The sequence below is a fragment of the Pangasianodon hypophthalmus genome, chromosome 18, assembly GCF_027358585.1.
Source record: "Pangasianodon hypophthalmus isolate fPanHyp1 chromosome 18, fPanHyp1.pri, whole genome shotgun sequence".
NCBI classification, from domain to species: Eukaryota; Metazoa; Chordata; class Actinopteri; order Siluriformes; family Pangasiidae; genus Pangasianodon; species Pangasianodon hypophthalmus.
The window spans coordinates 15,843,001-15,866,108 of NC_069727.1; the positions used below are offsets into that span (position 1 = coordinate 15,843,001).

At 38.7% G+C, this 23,108-nt stretch overlaps 1 protein-coding gene across 4 annotated transcripts in view; it reads right to left on the reverse strand.

Moving 5' to 3' along the window:
* ano2b (anoctamin 2b) overlaps positions 1–23,108 on the reverse strand; it is a 46,418-nt gene that overhangs the window by 9,838 nt on the left and 13,472 nt on the right. For 3 of the 4 annotated variants that reach the window (XM_034313216.2, XM_053241890.1, XM_026923554.3), the window contains 10 exons: positions 22,547–22,707; positions 20,288–20,370; positions 19,832–19,915; positions 19,112–19,198; positions 11,356–11,430; positions 10,979–11,180; positions 10,468–10,579; positions 9,924–9,981; positions 9,674–9,774; positions 4,637–4,785 (listed from right to left, as the gene is read on the reverse strand). In XM_034313216.2, the coding sequence (XP_034169107.2) occupies positions 4,637–4,785; positions 9,674–9,774; positions 9,924–9,981; positions 10,468–10,579; positions 10,979–11,180; positions 11,356–11,430; positions 19,112–19,198; positions 19,832–19,915; positions 20,288–20,370; positions 22,547–22,707 (1,112 nt within the window). The remainder of the gene's footprint in view (positions 1–4,636; positions 4,786–9,673; positions 9,775–9,923; positions 9,982–10,467; positions 10,580–10,978; positions 11,181–11,355; positions 11,431–19,111; positions 19,199–19,831; positions 19,916–20,287; positions 20,371–22,546; positions 22,708–23,108) is intronic. The other variant, XM_034313218.2, reaches the window with a different exon arrangement.

Here is a 23,108-nt window from a genome sequence, read left to right on the forward strand (position 1 = left end):
GCTTAAAGGCTCAAAAACATTTGAAGAATTTGAAATGCCTGCTTTTTTTTTTTTTTTTTTTTACCTTACTCTAAATCACATATGGTCTTGTGAGAAACGTTGTGAAGCCTTATATGGATTTCTGTACAAATGTGAGTTGATCTTAACCTACATAGAGACAGAGACAATCGTATAATCTTACAAGCTTATACTCACTATGTAACTAGTGAAACTTGCCTTTTGGAAATAACTTGCCTGTGATTCCAACTTGCCTGTGATATCATGCCCCTAATCTCACCGTAGAATGACACACACTCTTAGGGAGCAGCAATTTCTTGTACAGTCTCAGTACAGACTGTGTTCTGGGGCACAAATGCTTTCAATTGCTTATGATATCCTTTCTAGTCTTATGAAGATCACTAAGATTTTTCTGTGTTTTCTTAGTAACTGCCTGGTCAGGGTAGCTAAAAGTTGGGGTAATAGCTAATTTCTTAATATAATAATGCCTAATTTCCTAATATTTTAAGAAGTAGAACCAAGTAAATTAATAAACATTGCATGCAGGTACAAACATGTAATAACAGCGCAAGTCGGATAAAAAAAAACAGTCACATGCACATCTCTAGTTGAGACTAATTATGAAATTAAGCCATACCCACATTTACACACATGTAACTAGCATTCTATTTCACCCCTCTTAACACCTGTTAAAGAGCTGCCAATAATGTCATGAGGAACACTGTTTACTGTAAGACTGCCACAACGGAGCTTTACAGACGACCCTGAGAGGGGTGATGTTAATCTTGAAAAATCTTGTAAATAAGGAGATGCATGGTAAAATCTGTACAGATGGTACTGATGTTGGCACATCTTTTATGAAACGCCTATGATGTTGAGATGATCCAGGTCATAGACATCCACCCAATTGGGCTCTGTCTCTGTTTAAACAGGGGGTCATTCAGAGGTTGTTTATCTTCCATAGCAGGTAAACATCTCCTCTGAGTATGGAATGCCTGCCTTCCATCCCTTTCATCCTAACACCAAAAGGTATGCACTCCAACAAAAGTCTCCAACCGAGACTCAAAAGCTGCAAGGTGACATGATTCAGGGTCAAAAATTTAGATTTAGTCAGAAGGAAACGCCATAATCATCTGCCCACTGACAGATACAAATTGAGTTAATTGCCAGGGCAATGAACATTCAAAAACATGCAGTATCCTGATGCCAGAGGCCATCAGAAGGCCATTGGTGACTACTGCTAGAACTGGAGTTTGTATCCCTGCAACATGACTCATGTCATGTCATCATGACTCACTGATCTGATGTAGTCACTGCCCAGTGAACAATGTTTTCAGCCATAATTTGTTACAAATCCACTTCCAACATTTAGTTACATGTTCTACTGGATTCCTGAGTAGTTGGAGATGCTGTCTCAGGCCTTCTTTGAAAGGCATTTGGACACTCAAATACTTAACCAGAAGCCTGTGTGTGTGCCCCCCAGGCATCTGGAAAGTGGAGAGAGGGTGTGGTGTCCTAGAAGCACCACATGGACACTAGGCTTTTATGATTCTGAAACCTGCAACCTCATGTCCTGGGCTACATTGACAGCAGGCTCAATGAAGCACCCAGGCAGACAAGATAGGTTGCATAGGGCTAATTTACATAGCCCAGGCAGTGCAGATTCCAAGTTGGCAGAGAGTATTCTTGTAACCTGGCCCAGATGACCCACTGCCAAAAAAGTGAGGTGTCTATTAGCTACCTTACTGAGGGTGGTGACCATCAAAGTTATATTTGTTTTAGCTACTACTTTATGAATTCAGCTGAGCCATGTCTGCTGCCAAGTTATTAATTCATCTAGAGAGTAACTTGGACTGCTTTCAGGCCTTCAGTCGTCATGAGTTTGGATCAGATTAACCTCCAAATCTGCCAGCTGAACTCACCATGTTGACTGGTATGACAGAACAGAACAACGGAGCAGGAGTCAGATACTACATTCTTAGGATGGTCAGTGCTAGTAGGTACATAAATGATCCTTGTTTATAAGCCCATCCTCATTTTCAGACACTTCTGCATGAACAGAAGTCCTGGAGTCCTAGTTGGCAGTGGTTACATATTTGGTACCTTTGGAAGTGAACAAGGTATATCATAATATGTAGAAGAAAGAGAAACTCAATGCGCAAGTACTCTTCCTTTATCTAGCTAGCTGTAGTAGCTAATAGCAAGTAAACAGCTATTGGGATACACAATAATCATATAATTTGACTAAAAAGACCAAGGAAAAAAAACAATCCATTGGGACTATGCAGAAATTAATATTGACTTAAAATAGGCCAGGCCCCAGTACAATATAGAAAATGTTCAACACTGTTCTAACACACTGTATTAGAATTAATGCAAGAGTGGACTATTCCCTGTACTGCTGTAGTTCTGATGCTATAGTCATATGCTTCCAAACTGATGACTCCCTACAGCATTTATGTGTTCCAACATGTCTTCAGGCAAGTAGGTAGAAGGCAACTGTTGTATGACAGCAATATTTTCAGGGGTTCTCACCTCTAGCCTTGGAGATCTTCTAGCCATCAAACTTTTCCTAAGCCCACCATGTATGGAGGGTGGCCTGGGATGGCTACCCCTATAATATCAATGGTCACCACACTAGCCACCCAAGGTTGAAAGATAGAATCAGTTTTATGTGCTTTGCAGGATAACTGTATATCATGTTTTACATTATGTTGTTGTTCCTTTTTCGGCTGCTCCCGTGAGGGATCGCCACCGTGGATCATTGTTCCGCGCATTTGATTTGGCACAGTTTTTACGCCGGATGCCCTTCCTGATACAACCCTCCCCAATTTTATCCAGGCTTGGGACCGGCACTGAGAGCACACAGATGTATGCAACCCCAGTGGCTGGTTCCCTGGCCAGGAATTGAACCCAGGCCACAGAGGTGAGAGAGCGCTATTAAAATGTTTGCTTGTGATGGAACAAACACAGAGTGAAGGAGGTGAAATGAGAGAAATCAGGATGGAGAGGCCACAAATGCAGAGAGAGAGAAAGCCCAACCAAGGAACGAGGTAGTTAAGACATTCATTCATTCATTCATTCTTCATCTTCAGTAACTGTTTTATCCTAGTCAGGGTCAGGATGTATCCAGAGTCTAGCTAGGAAAACTTTAGATGTGAGTCAGGAATACAAAGAGACATAGTCCAGACAAAATAGCTGGGATTCTTAGAGGATGCTTGTAAGTAGTCTGTATCTTTTTAGAGTATATGGAGAGTCACTGTTTTGTGTTTGTTTTGAGGCATTTTGTTTTGAGGAATAGTAACTTATTAATTGATGCTAATCAATTCAAAGATCTTGCATTTAACTTACCATACCAGCTAACATTACATATATACTGATGTAAAGAGATATACTGTAACTTTAATTCACTCCCACCGAAACTTGAGCTGAGAAGATCCAGAATTCTTTGAAAGAGTCTTTGTCTAGATTGCCTAAAGCTAGTCGTGGTGAATATATTGTGAATCTTGACTACAGCACTGTCAGCTCCATCTACATATTTGCTTACATAAGCAACTCATATTTGCATAGGGTTATTAGGTGATGATTCCAGATTAGTGATTCCACATAACCAACAATCTATAGTGAGGAAAAATTATAGCCTATAATTTGTGACAGAACACAAAATTGCTTTTCTGTCACTCCCCCACACCAACACATGGAACATAACCTTTGTGGGAAATGGCATTTCCAGCTTTAACATGATTGACATTGACTATTTTTTCTCCACGGAAAAACAATGGCTTAGAGACTGGAGGGCATGCTTTAAAAAGCCAAGACTGAGAAGCTATACTCTTTTAGGCCTATGAGCACTAACTGTCCACCAGAGTGTCTTCTGAACTGCATGTTTATCAATCAACATGACTTATGCATGTCTCTCTCTCAGATATGTTGTACATCTATAGTACAACTGAGTTTAAAATAATATATTTTAAAAAACATCCATTAATGTGAACATACAAAAGCAAACACACTGAATTCAAGTGCATCAGAAAAGTCCTTTCTTTTGGAAAACAAACTTCTAGTAAAAATCAACAGAAATCACAATTAATAGTTATTTAATAGGTTTAGGGGGAAGTCTCTGTTTTTAAGCCTACTGTAACAACATGAACTAAATCAGTTTGTAAAATACAGTATATCAGCATGTACAATACCTATATCAACTGTTGAGCTAGAGTGTAATAAGACATGCTTAATTTTGCATAAATCTCTACAGTTATTTCACTTAATAGAAGAAATACATTTTTAAAAATCCTCTGTCATTAACTTAGTGTTGCTTAAAAAATCTCCACTGCACCTCGACTATTAAGTTATTTAGCTATATAATGATGATAGTATAAAATAGGCCTATTGCTGAACACACACACATTTATACACACCATACTCACTAATGGAAACACTGTTTGTTAACATGACCAAAAGACAAATGTAGGACTTGCATACACTAACCTAGCATGCAAACAAACTCAAGTGACTCAAACTCTACAGTCAGAGAGGACCACCATTAAATGAGAACCCAGGACATCAAAGTGGCTTAAAGTGATAAACATGTGCATTCCTATAGGACCTGACACTTTGAGGCTGAGAGACGGTCACTCACTCATCTCCATGTATTCAGGTGTGAGGCCATCAAACGGCTCTAGGTCATAGTCCAGGTGCCACTGACGCAGAGTACGACCTGTCTGTTCCACATGCACTTCAGGAGCTCGCTTCTTTTCCTTCAGGGAGCGGAACAGCTTCTTCAGCTTCCTGCAGAGCGGAACAGGAAGAAAAAAAAGCACATATTAATTAATAATATATAAAAGTGGCATCTTAAGGATACACTCTATTGGAGTTAACATGCTTGTTATTAATTTTTTTATCCCTTTGCCTTTTAGTGTCTATTTAAGCTAACCAGAAATGCAATATGCAATGACAAAAGTGCAAAACATTCTTGATCAGTTGGACACCAAAACACCAAAAGCACAAATGCATAGTACTACTCTCTTTTACAGAAATGTGTATAAAATAAATCACTTGGTTTAGTTTTTCCTCAGCTTTCTAAAATGAATGAATGACGGCTGTGTTATAAGTCTGTTTCTCAGCTGCAGCCAGGCAGCCAAACACTCAAGAGACTGACGTAGTAGTAGCATGTTAGAGTAAACTAACATTAAATATATTACCTTTAGTAAAGGAAAGATATATACCAACTTTTAGGCTATAAAGTGTTGCCACTGGTGGTTCCATATGTATGACATGGACATGTGGCATTCTGCATGGTTGCAGAGCTCCTCACTTTTCACTCAGAAACTTTACTCTGTAGTAAATGTAAACAACCTGAATAAATGGGACCAATTTCAACCCAATAATGTTCCAGAAAGCATGCTTTTAATCTCAGCATGCAATGTCAGGCCATTATACTCAAAAAAATGTTCCCATGCATATACAGAATAATTTTTTACTTATTTAAGAATGTCAAAAAGGGAAGTTTGAAAGACTCCAATAATTCCAAATCCACTCTTAATCCAATAACTATTAGGGGAAGTTTTCCAGCTGGTGCTTAAATAAAAGAAAGAAAAAACAGGCCTGCTGACTTAAAACAAAGAACTTTCCCATGACTTTCGACTGTTGCTTTTTTTTTTCCTATCTCACAACTGACAATTCCAGATGATCAAGATCAGCACAGGCAGACAGCTTGTATGGTAAGTTTGAAAACAATTACTAAAAGATACTATAGTATATTATTGAAAATTAACTAATCTGATACAAACCTGTACCTAATACAGTTTTTTTTTTGTTTGTTTGTTTTGCTTTAATGTACTTTGAAATGAGATGTAACCAAAACCAATACCTTATTCAGATTGAACAGATAACATGTTCTAAATGGATAGAAAAAAAGGTATATGAATAGGAGCTTCACTATTCTGTTTATAGTATAGAGCTTGACTAGTCGTTTTTTTTTTAAAGAAAGGACATCTGCTTGATACTTGTGCATTGGGACTGGGATTATGGGACATAACAAAAAAAAGTCATGTAAATGGCAGGTTTTACTTTCAGGTGATGTGGGCATGAGCTTGAAGGGCACAAGTATGAAGATCCAGGTACAAAACCGCATTCATTAACATGATACAGATAGGAGGCGCACTAATCACTTTTTTTTTCCATTGTCAGTGGTTTGCTCCAGGACCACAACTTCAGCATAGCCATACATAGCTCCAAAATATTACAATATTTTGACCATATTTCTGAACAAACTGCCCTGAAATTCACAACAGAAATGCATTTATCTATAGAGTCACTACTCCATATAGCCCACACAGATACCACACTGAGCAAAGGACAGAATATCCCTGCTGGGGTCTCCAAAAAAAAAAAAAAAAACCACTGAATTATTTTTGTAAATATTAACTTTTAGGTTCATTGCAAGTGTTTTTATAGTTAAGTCTATGTTCTTATAAATAGATATATCTTCTTATATGTTAGTGTCTAGGTTCTTATAAACAACAGTTCCTTGATTTGAGAAAGACATTGTTGTTTCAAAAGATAGTTTCCTACCTTAATTGGTCACATTAGATAGAAATCTCACCAGAAAGTTCCCCAGGGAGTCTGGTTGAAAACAATTAAGAACTCGAGTGAAGTTTGAGGAACTATAGAAGTTCAGGAGTTGGGTAAGGTTATGTTCTGCAGATTGCCATTTGTTGTTATAAACTGTGAAAAATTACTTCTCTTTCCAACAGCCCTGCTTTTATTTCAGTGTTTTCCAGTGTCTACTGGGGCATAGTGGTAGGGTACGCATAAAAAAGGAAATAAATAAATAACATTATAAATAGACAGACAAAAACAGACAGATACACATAATTTGAACACTAAACAGATAAAGATACAGATAGTAGCTTTGTGTTACACCCCAGCACCTAATAGGTTAAATTTACCTTGAATATTTAATTTCCATAATGAACTATGCTGTTTGTATCTTTTTTTCTAAATAAACCTGGTAAGTGGCATCTACAGTTACAACAGCTGTGGTGTTCAGATAACGTTCATCAGTAAAAAAGAAAAGAAAGAAAGTTTGTGTGTCTCTTGCTGCTTCTGAAAGCCAAATATAGATGATGAAATGGGCCATGTGGTCCATATCTCTGCCTATTAATGTCTCCGATAAAATCCGCTAAATGCAGCTGATGCATTATTTATACCCCCAAAATACAGCCCTTTTCCAGAACATTACTTTTTAATGCCTCTGTATCAGAAGTGCCTTCCTCCTGCCGTGCTAAAGCTCCCATTTACCAGCTGTCGAGCTGCATTTAGGACAGAAAAACACACACATACTCACACACAGACACACACAGGCAGCCTTGGATGCAACAACATGCTCTGTAATGGACTCTAGTTCTAAATATTAGAGTACATACTCATATACAATTTGTATGATATAATATGGTAGGACATGGAGTAGAGCAATCTGTAGGGAGAGCAGAACTACAATGTAGGTCAGGTCTTTGTGTTGAGGGAATTGTGGGATATTGAGTCCTCCTGTCCCCTCTGGCCTCCATCACAGAGCGTTTGCACCAGGCACTTCAGCCCTGTCCTTTCTCCAGTAACGAAGTTAGGTATTTATAGAGCAGAACAGGAGAATCAGTTTAAAGTCACCCAAATTTTCTTCTCCCAGGCCTTTCCAAGGACTCCACTCTTGTCATTTGCATTCTTGAACAAACTACTTTAATAGAAGGATGGATAAGTTTAAATAGCAACAAGTGCAGAAACATGGAAAGTAAACTAGAACACAATGACGCGGTGTCTTATCTTGGCCTATGATGCTTTATATTATAAAATAAGTGCTTCTAGTTCAATAAACAGTACTGGATGCATTTGAGTGGTAGCCTGCAAAACCATTCACATGGTCAAAGTTTGACATTTTGGACTTTATTTTAAGCACTTTTCTCTGTTTTGATGACGATGTGATGGCACAGGAGCATTGAAGACATTTTGACAAACTAAATTAATTCAGTTTTGCTATGGTGTGTTTCTATCCAAAAACGTGAGCAAATTATGAGAAAAGCAAACTCAGCTAGCAAAGTTTTAGACATCTTTTGACAGACTCACTCAGTTAACCGCTGAGTTTATTAAACTGGCTCCTTACCTGATATGAACTTTGCAGGCATACATTAAAGCAAGGTTAGAAATTTGCCTAAATAAAAAAATTTAATTATATTTATGTTCTCTTAAAATACAGATGTCAAAATATACTATTAGCAGAAATCTTTGGTTTAAAAAAAAACCCCCAGATTTTTCATCCTTTTTGTCAGTTTTTCAAAATTCAGCTCTAGTGGCTTACAATGGCTTTTTGCAGACCGCTTCACATATGTGCTCCCATTGTTAAATAGAAACTTGAAAAACCCTTAAAGAGAAACCAACAGTTTCAAACCTGTCATGTATATAGTTCACAGCCTATAGCTGTGTTTATGCTGTGTTTGTACATGTTCATACATACCGCGGTAACTGTCTCTCCTCACACACACAGATAAACACACAAACAAAAGGCATGCAGCAGTGTCAGTGCCAATGAATGATTGATGTATCCACTGTTGTAGGTGCATGAAGTGAGCCTGTTACCGTAAAGAGCCTTTTTATAGCCACACGCCAAGACAGATGTAAACCGAGCCACGGGAAAACAAAACCCAAGAGGCACTAGCATTTACCGTAAACCCAACAAAGAACACGAGCTGTGGACTGGCCTGAAAGCTAGCATGTCACGTTAATTAAAATAAGTGGAAAACATGGTAGAGACATAGACAATACAAACACCTGGAAGCAGACCAAACACACTGGTTCAAGAAAACAAATACAGGCAGGATACCACAGCAACAGAGTAAACAGTCAGACATACACCTATATCTTTCTAGTGGTGTGTGAGCACTATTCAAATGAATGAGGGAGAAAAACTGAGGCAAGGATGAAGAGATGTGGGTATGTGCTCTTTTGAAGGACAATGAGGGAAAAATAGGCTAAACAGGGATTTTCAGTAAATGGGAATGCATGACTACAGGTCCATTTGTTGCTCTGGGGAAATTGTGTCCTAGTTTGTCATTCTTCCTGTCCAAGTATTCTGAAGGTTTTATAGGAAAAACTATCCAGGCATGAGGTGAGTGATGTTATATGTCTACGAAGCATCACACAAAACAATCGCTAATTAAAAAAAATATGAAAAATATTCATTTTTATTTAAGTAATAATCTATGGGTAATCTATTTAAAAAACCCAAATCTATTTCAATAGAAACTCAGACCATAGAGTGAAGGTAAAGAAAATGAGGACATCCCACTTGTTGTACCTAATTTGCATATTACATTAACATTTACATGCAAAATACCTGTGTAATGTTCAAAATGCTATTGGAATGTGTGTGTATGACTAAGGAAATGAAAGAGAGACAGAGAATAAAGCTTAAGAAGCAAAATTCAGAAAGGAAAATGAGATCCCAGAGACTGCAATATAGAGAATATAAAGAAAAATGCCCTAGGTTTTTATATGTCAAATGTGTAATCTGGAAAAGTCTTTATCTAAGCAGAAGATATAGTCGCTTTCAGGTTACAGAGAGCAAAGGCACGACTGAGCATGTTTAACAGAGGTAGATGTAGCTGGGAACAGTCTGAGCACTTACGGGACGCCAATCTCAAAGATATTGTTCTGAATGAGCTGTTTTCCCAACATGATGATGCTGAGCTGAATACATAACTCAATAAGACAACCACCAGGGGCACACTGAGAGAGAAAAAAGGGAAATAGACAGAGAATGAGCAAGATCCTTCTAGCAAAATAACTGTGATAACTGCAGTATCAAGGACAGTTATAATAGTGACAGCAGAGTGACAGGTATACATAATCACACACTCACGCATATCTAAATTTACCTCTTCCATGCGATACTGGTTGAAAACATAAACGTATTCTCCAGGCCGGCCTGCAAACCTGTTGGTAGGGATAAAGAATTTTTAAAAATATACAACTTGAATGCTTAGTTAACTATGGATGTCTTTCCCAAAATCGTGATGAAATAAACCATGTTTGGTTTTTAGTTAGTTAGAATATTGGACTTCATACTCTAATGAGAACAATTCAGACAATACTGGTTTGGTTGAATTTTTGCAACCAAAGCCTCATCCAGAAAAGGGTCTACCTCTCTTTCTCTTGTCTTTTGTTTGTCCTCCTTAATCTATCTAATAAACCTACCTAATCATTCATTAGAGGAAATGGGAGGGATGTGTCTATGTATGGGCATATAAGAATGGAGTATTTAAGCTTCTGCCACTTATCAGACCTTGCATGGTCTTCATTTCAAGCTTCTGCATTAGAGCTGTCCGGCCATACCAGCATTACCTTTTACCTTATTATTATATTTAACAGTAACAAAGCACAAACAAAAGCTAAAGCTTTAGGATGTACATGTCTACGTACCTTCCTTTGAAGAAAGCTACATAGAAAATGGGGGCATAAGCATTCATAAACTTTAGGAGGAAGGCCTTCAGAATCAGACGCTCCTCAAAGCCGGTCTCTGTCTTTGGAATCTCTGCAGACACATCAGAAATTGTTATTTTTAAAAGTTATTTTGAGATTATATGTATCCAGTCTCCCAGCTACATTTTTATCTACAGTGGAGATCACTGTTTGGATTACAGTGATGTTGGCAGTAAAAGTAGAATGAACTCATAATTCCAGCACTCACAAATTACATGGAAGACAAGACTGTAATTCAAAGGGCAGAGGAGGAAGGACCAATATTTAAGAGGAACGGGCATTATTTTATATTCCTATTCATGAAGCACTTAAAATCAGAAGGCCGCCTAAATTAGAAAATGATACTTCAACTTCCTACAAAACATTCCAGTAGTGTGTCATATGGACTGGTAGTAAGCAGTATTACCAGAGGGCCAAGCAACATAGTCCAAATGTGTACAATAAATCTCACCCAGCTCTGTTAGCCAGGCAGCCACGGAGCCATAGATCTCGTCCAGGATGAGGATGACAACTAGGTTGATGATGACAGCTGTGGCTGTGACGGTCACTCGCACACTGGCTTTGATCTGGGGGTCAGGACTCATGGCCAGCGTGGCAGAGACGGTTATGCGGTACATAATCACCGCAAACACAGCAGCAAAAGTTACACCAAACTAGAGCGCAAGAGGAGAGTGAATAAATCAAAAGAGAGCAGGACTTGCCACAAAAGACAAACACCAGAAACACAAAGATTCGAAAGACACTGTGGGCTTAAATCTTAATTATGAAGCAGTTACATAGTTTATTAACTGAATTTAACAAAGGTGTTTCTCAAGTAACACTACTCACCATTAGTAGAACAGAGGAGACATTAATGAAATAGCCAGGCAATCTGTCCTTCCATGTAAGTCTCTCATCTCCAGGCTGCGAGACAGAGAGAGAGAGAGAGAGAGAGAGAGAGAGAGAGAGAGAGAAAGAGAAAGGAATTGAAAAATTGAGTAAATGTTTATATATGTCTGTGTTGTGGGTGTGCTGTTCCTTCTCTTCATGGTTTATCCAAATTCATGTAACATTTACAGTGTCTGTCAATAATGTACCTCAATGTTACAGTAAGACTATAACTCAGTAAGCCTTACAACCTCAACCCTTCACTGCAGAAATCATATCCCAAGCATCTCCAAGGGATCATGTCTTCTAATTCATCAAGAAAAATACTCTGAGGCACTCTAAATCCTTCCACTGCTATTGGACTGCACTTTACTTACCCTACAACTTTGAAAGCTAAATCAAAGCAATCAAACCAAGAAAAACATCCAACAAACATCTTGCAATCTCATGCATCACGGTGAGCTAATACAGAGAAAAGAAGCAAAAGAAGCAAATATGGAGAGTCTCAGGCATTCACTCAATGCGTATACGTAAGTTTCCTGGCTGGAGCCATTACAGAAGGCCACAACAAAAGTCAATTTAGTGCAATGCAAAACTTGGTTGAAAGCATGCACCACTGAATCTCCCCATTTCATAATATCACTGCTATAAAAATAAATAAAATACCAACATTGTTTTGCATCTAATATTTAATGGTTAACATTCATCCAATTGAGCAGGTATAGGATCTCTGGTAGTTTGGTCTGGTAGCTTCTCCCAGCTCTAATTAGGCTCATTAAGAGAGCAACAGCACCACCTAGCACACAGAAGCACTCACCATGACTAAACCACACTGTCTGAGCCCTGGGACAGCTAAAGCAGCTAGAGATTGATGGCTGCACTTGAGGGAAGCTCTCAAAATGCCATAGCTTTTGGTTTTTGGAAGATAATGAATGTAGGTCATGTAACACAGCCATTTATGGCAAACCACAGGGAGGGTCATGAATCACATGTGACCCCTGTTGAACATGTTGATTCTCTGCACACCCATTCTCTCAGTGACAAAACAAGGTTCACACTCTTTGGAGAGGAAGATGAGGTAGATAAGCTTGGCCTCCCTCCTTAGGCAGCGAGAGCATTAAGTGTTAGGAAGCGTTCCAGGATTTGTGATGATCTATATTAGCAGCCACAGTGCATGTGCAAGAAACAAAATTGAGAACTTCACTGACCAAAACCGAGCTGAAGAAAACTTTTCGCCTTCAGACAAAGGCCAGATGGAGATGGTCTCCAGATACACTATAAATATACAATGATTATGAATGCATGAGTATAAACTAAAGAAAATACCATAAGAAAAATAATTGTAGGGAAAACAGAGGGAAACACAGAACGATCTCTGCTTGTTATTCACACTTTTGCTTTTATTAACATAATGTAGAACACACACCAAAACCCAAAATAAATTATATATACTACAATTCATTCAATAACATATTTTGTTTGCATGACAAATACTCATCACTTGCTGTTGAAAGACTTAAATCGGTGCTGTTTCTCTCATAAAGTATCAGCAGCCTAGATTAAAGTGAGAACATGTTCTACTACAACATATTAATCCTGTCTATCTCCAGGTATCCATAGCTCTGATCTGTTTCAGCAGGAGAGATGCTAAAAATGCTAAACAAAAAAAGCCAATGTGTTTCCCCATTTCTGTGTATGATGAAAAATCACTGTCAGTACTAATAAGGCCAGGTTGTCTATTTACTAACCAGCCCTTGGCAAAGTCCATCTGCAACATCTGTTGATGTGTTTCATCTAAAGTGGAGCACGAGTGCTTGTCTATTCTTCAATTGTGCTTTTTATTCTTATCTGTGTCACATAAAACAGTCAAGTCAAATCTGTGCCTCTGCACAGATCTGTAACATGGCAATCATATACATATACAAAGTCTGGCACATTATCACTCAGACAAGGCCCTGTTCCCTTCTCAGCAGGATTTTATCTGATCCTGAGGCCTTGACACTCATAATTGTGCAGAAGCATTGACAGAATGTTGATGTTCGCCGTATATGTGGATGATGCTACAAATAAGTTGCATGTGAACAGTGGCTGGGGGTCAGCGACATTAAGATGGTCCATGTTAAACAGACCACTCCAAAAGGGCTAAGTTAAACCTTTTGAGATATTAGTGACAAACTGGCTGGTATGGAGAATTCCAGAGATCACTGCAGAGATGCATGAATGTGCATTTACACATTCAGAGAGAGAGAGAGAGAGAGAGAGAGAGAAAGAGAGTGGACCAAGTGGACCAAGAATATATAGTATACTCATGTCAGCCATGTAAGACACATAACTGCAGTTTAGCTTAGCAGAGGTCAGGAACATTGTGGCAGAGATTATAGGTGTAAGAGCTATGCAATGGTTAAACCTACGTTCCAGTAGTTCTAGTGCTCAGGGTGAAGTAAAGACCTTTTGGGTGTTGAGTACAGAGAGAATAAACTCTCTTCCACACACCCACACACTAAACCAGACCACACACAAAAAACACACACTCTCCAATAAACGGTTTGCACAAGGTGGCAGATGACCTTTAACAATTAATGTATACATTTTTAGTATACATATAAAGCAAAGTAGCAAGAAAAAAGTCATACGGTTAAAGTCTTAATTTTATTCCTTAAAAAATGAAAGCACACAATCAAGAAGGGGCAGGTTGTACTCAAATTAACACTTTCCTCCTCCCAGCTGCTTATGCTGAATGTACATTTGCTTGAGTCTGGGAACGAATAACACATGTGCTTGTTTCCCCCCTTACTGAAACTCCTGTATTTTATTTTTGGACGTCACTACTAGTTGTGTCTCATTAACGTTATGCCCGGATTGGCATAACTGTGTGATAAGGCTTTTAAAAATACCAGATTAGAACAGCCCCATATGTGTTCAAGTAAAGGGGCTTTAATGTCACAGGGTTGCCATGACGATGAGGCAGGGACTGTGGTTTATTCTGCATTTGGCGTTCGGCCTCGTGTTGAGCTGTGACACTCCCGCTGAGAGGGCACTCCCTCTCTCTTCCTCCCTTCTCTCTCTCACACAGACACACAAATACACAGTCTTCCATACAATCACTAGGTTGAAGTGTAGCTCTCTCTGCTGGCCAGAGTATGTACATAACACTCCTGAAAGCTGCAGAACTAAAGTAAGACTTTTTTAAGACTTAAGACTTTTTTCCTTATTTTTTTTAGCAGAAAGGACGACTTTAGGAAAAAGCATACTTTATAAAAACAAAGCCAAGGCCCACACGTTTGTTTTATATTTAATTAAAACATATTATGAGCCAAATACCTTACAAAATTTTTGTCCAGTCGCCCTGAATTTTCTCAACCATTCCCAAACACACACCCACACACACACACAAATGCCACGTGTTCCCCATTTATGAGTGCAAAGCACATTTATTCTTAACCTGACACTATTACACAGTGCTGTTTCAGCAGTGTTACTAAACTGTCTATTTTCTATTTCTGTTCTAACACCTGGTTAACACTAGGAAGTTACAAATCAATATAAATATTAGTATCCATCCGGTTTGATATAGCAACTGGTTCCCCAGAGGACTAGTGGTTAGGCCTCGGCGCTCTCACCGCCACAGCCCGGCTTCGATTCCCGGCCAGGGAACCAACCCCAGCCACTGAGGTTGCACAAGACAGTGCACTTCCAGTGCTGGTCCCAAGCCTGGATAAAATTGGGGAGGGTTGTGTCAGGAAGGGCATCTGGCGTTTTTTTAAAAAAAAAAACTGTGCCAAATCAAATATGTGGACCAATGATCCGCTGTGGTGACCCCGAACAGGAGCAGCCAAAAGAAAAACAACAACAATGTGACATAGCAAGCAACAAAAATCTTTCTGTAGGATTTTCCTGACATCTTCCTGGTTTCATCCGACTGCTGAAGCCACGGTCCACAAAGAGTTTTCAAAGCATGTACTGGATCTCACTGTTGAAAGGTACTGAACAGGAGACGGGTACAAACGAATTTCAAAAACATCAGATGTACCATGGAACACAGTGATGGCCATCATCAACAAGTGGAGAAAATGAGGCGCCACAGTGACAATACCAAGAACAGGACATCCAACCAAAATTTACCAAAGGACAAGACGAAAACTTATCAGTGAGGCTGCCAAGAGACCTATGGCGACATTAAAGCAGTTGAAGGAATATCTGGTACGTATAGTTCACTTCCTGCAAGTGACAACAATGTCCGGGCTGCAGAGCAGGGTGGCTAGACGGAATACCTTTCTCATGAAAAAGTGGGGGGGTCATAAATATGTCTACTACAGTATATTGGAGATGAGATTAAACATTTTCAGCTTTAGACTTTCAGCTTTAATTTGAGGGTAATTACATCTAAAGCGGGTAAATGGTGTAGGAATTACAGCACTTTTATATGTGGTCCCCCCTATTTCAGGGACCAAAAGTAATTGCACAAACTAACATAATCATAAATAAAATTGGCCATTTTTAATATTTGGTTGCAAATTCACTTTAGTTAAAGATTTTTGCAGGAATTCACAAAAGGTTGTCTATGCTTAGTGGTTTCCAGCTCTTTTGAAATCCAGCTCTGAGATAGAGGGAATCATGAACAGTTCCAAATACCAATCTATTTTGGCACAATACTTGCAGATAGTTGAAGATGAAGAAAATTTCCACCATTCAGCACAATAAGAGACAAAAGCAAAATCCAAATCCAAAAAACAAAGGAATAGCATCAGAAGAAGAAGATCAGTGTTTTGGAATGGCCCAGTCACTGCCCAGATGTAAATCCTATTGAAAACCTGTGGACTGACTTGAGGAGTGCTTTGCACAGAACATCCCCTCTCTTATCAATTTGAGGAATGTAGAGCACTGTTGTATAGAAGAGTGGTATAATTGTATAAAATTGTATAAAAGAGTGGTATACAATCAGAATGTGCTCAAGTTGACAGACTCTTACTCAAAAAACACTGTAGTGCTGTACCAACAAAGTATTCGTTAAGGTGTGTACATACATGTGCAACCAGGTTAAACTGCAACCTGCAATTTTGACAGGGGTGTGTAGACTTTATATCCACTGTATGCTACCAGACACACTAATGGAATTAACCAATGTAGATAAATAAATGTGAGTAAATAAATTTGAACCTATAGACAATGACAGAAGACCAACCAAATTCTTCTTTAAAAAAAAAATGTTAATGGTTTAAAAAAAATGACCAGGCCTGACAGGAAATACAGTTGTCATGGAGAGACAGAGAGAGCTGAGAAATTTCACACCTTTGAAATATAACAGGGCAGGTACAAGGCACTTTAAATATGATGCAGTTGTATTTCTGAAAATCATAGAACAGTTTGATTTGAACTGTTTGACTGACAGCCTCCAAGCCTGTATTCCTGTCACAACTGTGCCATTCTATTAATGACCCTTGATTGACATGGCTAATTTTTATAATGATTCCTGCTGTATTTCAAACACTCTGGGCAGAATAACAGGAAAATCAGTAGGGAGATCAAGTAGGAAAAATTAGTCCAATATCTTCACTTCACTGTCAACATGCAATCTGATCACAATACAAACGTCTCAGGACCAAGCACTAGCTAAAAAAAAAGAAACCTCAAGCTGGCAACTGCAATGTAAGCATAATGTACTACTTCACTTTATACTATTATGCTTCTATGCAGTTTGTGGAAGCTGATGAGCAAACTCTGTAGCATACAGGCATAAACTGAATGTAGTTGGGTCATACATTGTGTCTACAATGGTAATAGAGGGAACCCACTTTGCACACCATGGCTCATGGGTATCACACCTCTTTAAAAATGAGAGCTGACCTAGAATCAACTCACTGTCCGTAGATTCAGTAATTCTGGCAATGAAGAATGGAGCTAATTCATTATGAGCATTCTTTCTCTGAGGAAAGTAGTACATACAACCCCTCAGACACATATTATCCTGCAATATACATGCCAAACACCTGTGAAACATACAATCCAATGAGAAGGCCACCTCAAGAGTTAGGACACATAGAAGGTCTTAAAATGCATATTGTACAGTTAAGTATATTTAAGCTAACACTAACTGACAAGTTTTTTGATTCCTTAAGAAGCTTCATTTTTAAAATGTCCAACACAAATCAGTTTCCAAACTCCAGCAAATCCATTTAAATGACCAGTAGATTTTACGCTTTGCTGAAAAATTCAAACTCAATGCCATAAAGTGAACATTTCCAAGTATTTCAAGTAGTAGAATATATCTCTGTTTTTTTTTCATACAGCAGGGCTATAGAATATTGGATTAAATGAGATTTGCATTTATATTGCTCAATGCTCAAACTATAGTTATTTATCACAATTGCTCAGCCATTAGAGGAAACATCTATCACTCACTACACCAATAATTAACCATCACGGCATGCAACAAAATACAAAGTTGAAAAAAATTCATAGGGAACTTGTGTTCTAATGCAACAGTGTCAAAACACATCAATGCCAGGCATTTTGTGTGAGTTGCAGAAGCAGGAACAACTGCATTGTGAAAATATGAACTTGAAAATGAACATAAAGAGGATTAGGATAAGATTATTATTGCCTTTATTGTGTACAGCTAAAGTCAAAGTGTGGCTACACAGTGAACATGGCCCCTCTGGCTTTTCTAATCCTCTTACATGCTTAGTGACACATGAATAAGCAAGACTGAATATGTCTTCTTATGTGTAAATTTCAAGGTCTAAGTTTACAGAGAAAAAGAACTAATGAGCTTCTTGACTTGATAAAGTCATACTGGAATGAAGAGTTATGTCGATCTTGGCAGTTCTTGACATGTATTGTGACATTATACATTATAACAATTACAGAACATTTGGGTCATTAAGGTTTTGAGATCAGAATAATTAATGGTATTATGTATTACGTCAGTATATCAATCAGTAAAAATATGGTGTATTATATATATTGTAGATCAATATTAATATGGTATTGCCAGATCCAACTATGTTAACAACACTGCAGTCAAATCTATTCTTATTTTCTATTTACATAAATAAAGTGTAAGAAAATATCACACAGAAACAACACTCTGTCACCAGCTCAGTACTAAAAATACCAAAATACTTTCCAACAAAATAGCACACAAAAATGACACTAGTCTGATCCCAGCTAAGTATTAAAAGTACTAATATGCTTGCCAAGCCCCACCTATACTTCAATTGAACTTAAAAATTTTACAACCACGGCAAAGGAAAAATGAAAGATTAAGCCCCCTTTAGCATATGTTCTAAAGAGGGCAGATCCAAGACTGATCAAAATCAGCTACTGACAGCACCAGAAAAGCAGATTCAGAGCCCAGCGACCAAGAAAGAAAGGACCAGAGGCCATAAGTATACAAGAGGAGGGGGGAAAACCTTGTAGCCCCACAGTAAGGAAAAGAGTTAGAAAGAGAAAAAGAGATAGACAGCGAGTTACAGAGAAGCATGAAAGCAGGTGCAGAAGCTCTAGAGCAGTGATCAGAGCAGTGACCTTCCTACAGAAATTCGTTTCAACTCTAATCAAAACACACAAGTTCCTGGTAATCAGGTTACTTGATTGGCTGGATAAGATCTTTTGGATTAGGGTTGATTTAAATTCTGTTGGACAGGAGCAGGAATGGTGATCATTGCTCTAGAGGAACTACAGTGGGCGAGAAACAAAGAGAAAGATCAGCATTTACCGGGTTCCCTGCAGCCATGGCAGACAGCAACCACTGTCTCCATTTGTCCTTGCCTGGATCGCTGCTCTCCTCCACACTTTTCTGAGGCTGGAACAGACAGAGCCCACGGATCACACACTAACAGGTAACAACACTAAAAACACTAGCGGTTAGGAGCTCCAGCCAGACACCAGCACTGCTCATGGACGGAGAAGCTGCGCTCTCACCTCCTCTCCACAGCTTGCTCACCTTTCTCTACCTACATCTCACTGTCTCTCTCCCTCTCTCTCCCTCTTTCCCCAACCCACTCTTTCTGCCATGGCAGAACCTGGAGCAGTCCACCAACCTTTCATTTTATGGTGCCAAATGGCTGCAGCCAGAGCAGTGCATCATGGGGTTTTGCTGGCGGCTTGCAGCGTTTGGCACCAGCCCTCTACCCCTAACTCCTCATTCTAATTGCTTCAGTGAAAACAAAACATATACGCTGCAAATGCTGTACCTCCTCAGTGACAGGTCTGCACAGAGCAAAAGCAAGAAATGCAAGGTCAGTTATTATTCAAAACAACAACTAAAGTTATTTGGCAGCACTCTTCAGTAAACTTATGTTAAGATGCTTTTATGGTTGTAGGTCCTGAATAAAAAAAAAAAACCTAAAAGAAGGCTTACAGTTTGTAGAGAAAAGCAAATAAACCAGTGATTATTTCAGTAGAGGTTTCAGCATTGTATAAGAAAACTACCCACCTCGTTTTTGTTCTTCTTTCTGTTTCTCCTCTTCCTCTGTCTCTTCTGAAGGAGTAATGTTTCATATTTGGGCCTGGGATGCTCCTGCAGATAGTAAATCAAACAATAATACTTAACTCACATTGTGTGTGTGATTCACTGGCTTCATCTGCAAGACTTTCAAACCATTCAAACAGGTCGAAATCCACGGCAAACCAAAGGCACACACAAAGCTTGGAGAACTTGGGGGAGGAGGGTTTATTTTAAAAAAAATGTCAAACCTTTGCTCGTTCCTGATATTGGGAAAATTGCATTTTCAAAGTGGAAAGGGGAGTATTCGAATTAAATGATCACATTCAAATTTGATTTAAAACAAATTCAACTCAATTTTAAAACTAAAAGAAGAATTAAAACAATAATCACTCTAGCCATTATTTTCATGTAAACAAATGTTTACTGTGACGGTAAGACACACACCTCTTCTTCCTCCATTCCCGTCATATTCCAACTGTAGTTCAAACTGTTTTGCCTGCGTTTCCAGTGCTCCAGAAACATTACCGCTTGATGAGGTGAGCAAGAGAAAGAGATATGAGAAGGGAGAAAAGGAGGAAAGATGAGATGAGATGACTAATCAAACATATTACATTACTGAAAAAATGAGAGGATCACTTGTTAATAATGTCAATCGTTTACATAATTCTATTAATTGTCATCTCTGTCTTAGCTCGAGCACACTTTTTTACATTTGTAATAATATCCGGGATGAGGTATCATCCCATTCACCTTGGATCAAAACTAAAGAAATGTTTACCATCAGTCTGAAAAGCATGCGTGAACGTCAGTGATATCAGCTGCTGATATTCATTGGTGCAAAATTGTACACAGAGATACAGGTGCATGATTGTATACACAGACACACGCACACATACGGTGGATATAAAAAGCCTACACACCCCTGTTAACATGGCATACAGCTGTCATCAATGAAATTATTCTGATTAACCCCAAATAAAGACCAGCTGTTTCTGTAGGATTTTCTCGACATCTTCTTGGTTTCATCTGACTGCTGAAGCCATGGTCTGCAAAAAGCTGACGAAGTTTGGACAGGGTCTCACTGTCGAAAGGAATCAACCAGTAAAGGGGTAAAAAAAAAAAAATTCCAAAACATTAGATGTACCATGGAACACCGTGAAGGCCGTCGGCAACAAGTTTAGAAAATGGAGCACCACAGTGACATCGCCAAAAACAAGACGTCCCTCCAAAATTTATAAAAGGACAAGACAAGAGCTTACCAGAGAGGCTGCCAAGAGACCAACGGCAACATTAAAGGAGCTGCAGGAATATCTGACAAGTGCTGATTTCTCTCTGCATGTGACAACAATCTCTCGTATTCTTCACAAGTCTGGGCTATGGGGTAGGGTGGCTAGAGAGAAATTCTTTCTCACAAAAAACATCCAAACCCAACTAAATCACCCCCAAACCATGTGCAAAATGTGTTACTGTCTGATGAAGACAATTCCCAAAGGTATAATAATTCCATAATTCCAAAAGGTATGTTTTGTGTGGGAAAAAAAGCACAAAAAGAACCAAAAGAACACCATCCCCACAGTGAAGCATGGTGGTGGCAGCATCATGCTTTAGGGCTGCTTTTCTTCAGCCAGAACTGCGGATTTTATCAAGGTGGAAGGAATCATGAATAGCTACAAATACCAGTCTATTTTAGTGCAAAACATTGAGGCATCTGCTGAAATACTTAAGATGAAAAGAATCACCATTCAGCAAGACAATGACCTGAAGCACACCTCCAAATCAACAAAGTAATGGCTTCACCAAAAGAAGGTCAAGGTTTTGGAAAGGCCCAGCCAGAGTCCAGATCTAAACCCAATCGAAAATCTGTGGGATGACCTGAAGGGGGCTGTGCACAGGAGATGCCCAGCCAATTTGACAGAGTTAGAATGCTTTTACAAGCAAGAATGGCAAAATATTGCTAAGTCAAGATGTGCCAAACTGACTCTTAACCAAAAAGATTGAATGCCGTGCTAAACAACTAAAGAGCTTCAATTAAGTATTAGTTTAGGGGTATGCACATATGCATAACCAGATTATTGTACATTTTTAATTTTTTATTTTTCTTCCCCTAAAATGATTTTTTATTGTTTTTCACTTTAATTTATAGGTTGCAATTTCATAATAAAAGTAGAAAAGATTCTGATATGATTTATCTTCTTTTCGTTTTTTTTTTTACATCAAAAAACCTGCCATTTTAACAGCGGTGTGTAGACTTTTTATATCTCCTGTATACTCCATCTCACCAGCTCCCCAACCCTATCCCAGGGTAAGTGCCTGTATAGAAGAAATAATGTGTATGCTCTGTTGCCACATGCAGCAGTGAAAGACAAAGGGCTTTTACAAAAGCTGCATGAGAAAGGCCGATGATGGAGCCTTGAGCCCACGCAGCCACTGATAGACACAGGTAACACTATACCCAGACTGTTAATCTCCCACACATACTGTACACACAAGTTTTTTTAATCTCCATCTCCATAGAGACACACCAACAGATCTGCTTACAACCATAGCCCGTCACCTGAGTCTTACATTCATCAGAGCAAGGGAATGCTGAGGCAGTGCACAAAAATGGATGTTATGTTTGATCTTATTTAGAAGACAAATTTGAAAAGGAAAGATGGAAGAAGAATATAAAGCTAAGGTGAGGAATAAGAGGATGATGCCTACCCCAGAGGGACATGAAGATGGCAAAGAAGACAGTGGCTGGGTTGTCAAAGAGGTGGCTGGCGCGGGCAGTGCCACAGGCTGTGCTCAGGTGCCAATAATCGCAGACACGATCACAAAGAGGGCACATAGTGAAGTTCTGTTTCTCGTCACACATCTCCAGACTGAAACAAAAATTAGACAAAGGGCATATCAGTCCAACAGCACATAGTGGAGTTCTACACTGAGTCATTCTCATCTGTGACATGATTGAGTGAATCATGTACAGTCAATTCAAAACAACTAATCACAACTTGTTACATGTCTCATTAATATCAATGTGTCAACAGATTATCATCTTCATAATAAATAGAACTGTTTAATAGACCCACATTGTATTCAGAATTGTGTTGACATTTTCTGTTAACAATATTCCTCAGAAATATGTAATCTCTAAAAATCTTATCTGATATACTGAAGCTCTTCCCTGTCTATTTCATCGGATGAATCGCAATGAAGTAAATAAATTTGGTTTATTCCCCTGTATGTATACTTATACCTTCCTGGTACACTACAAGTGACCCAA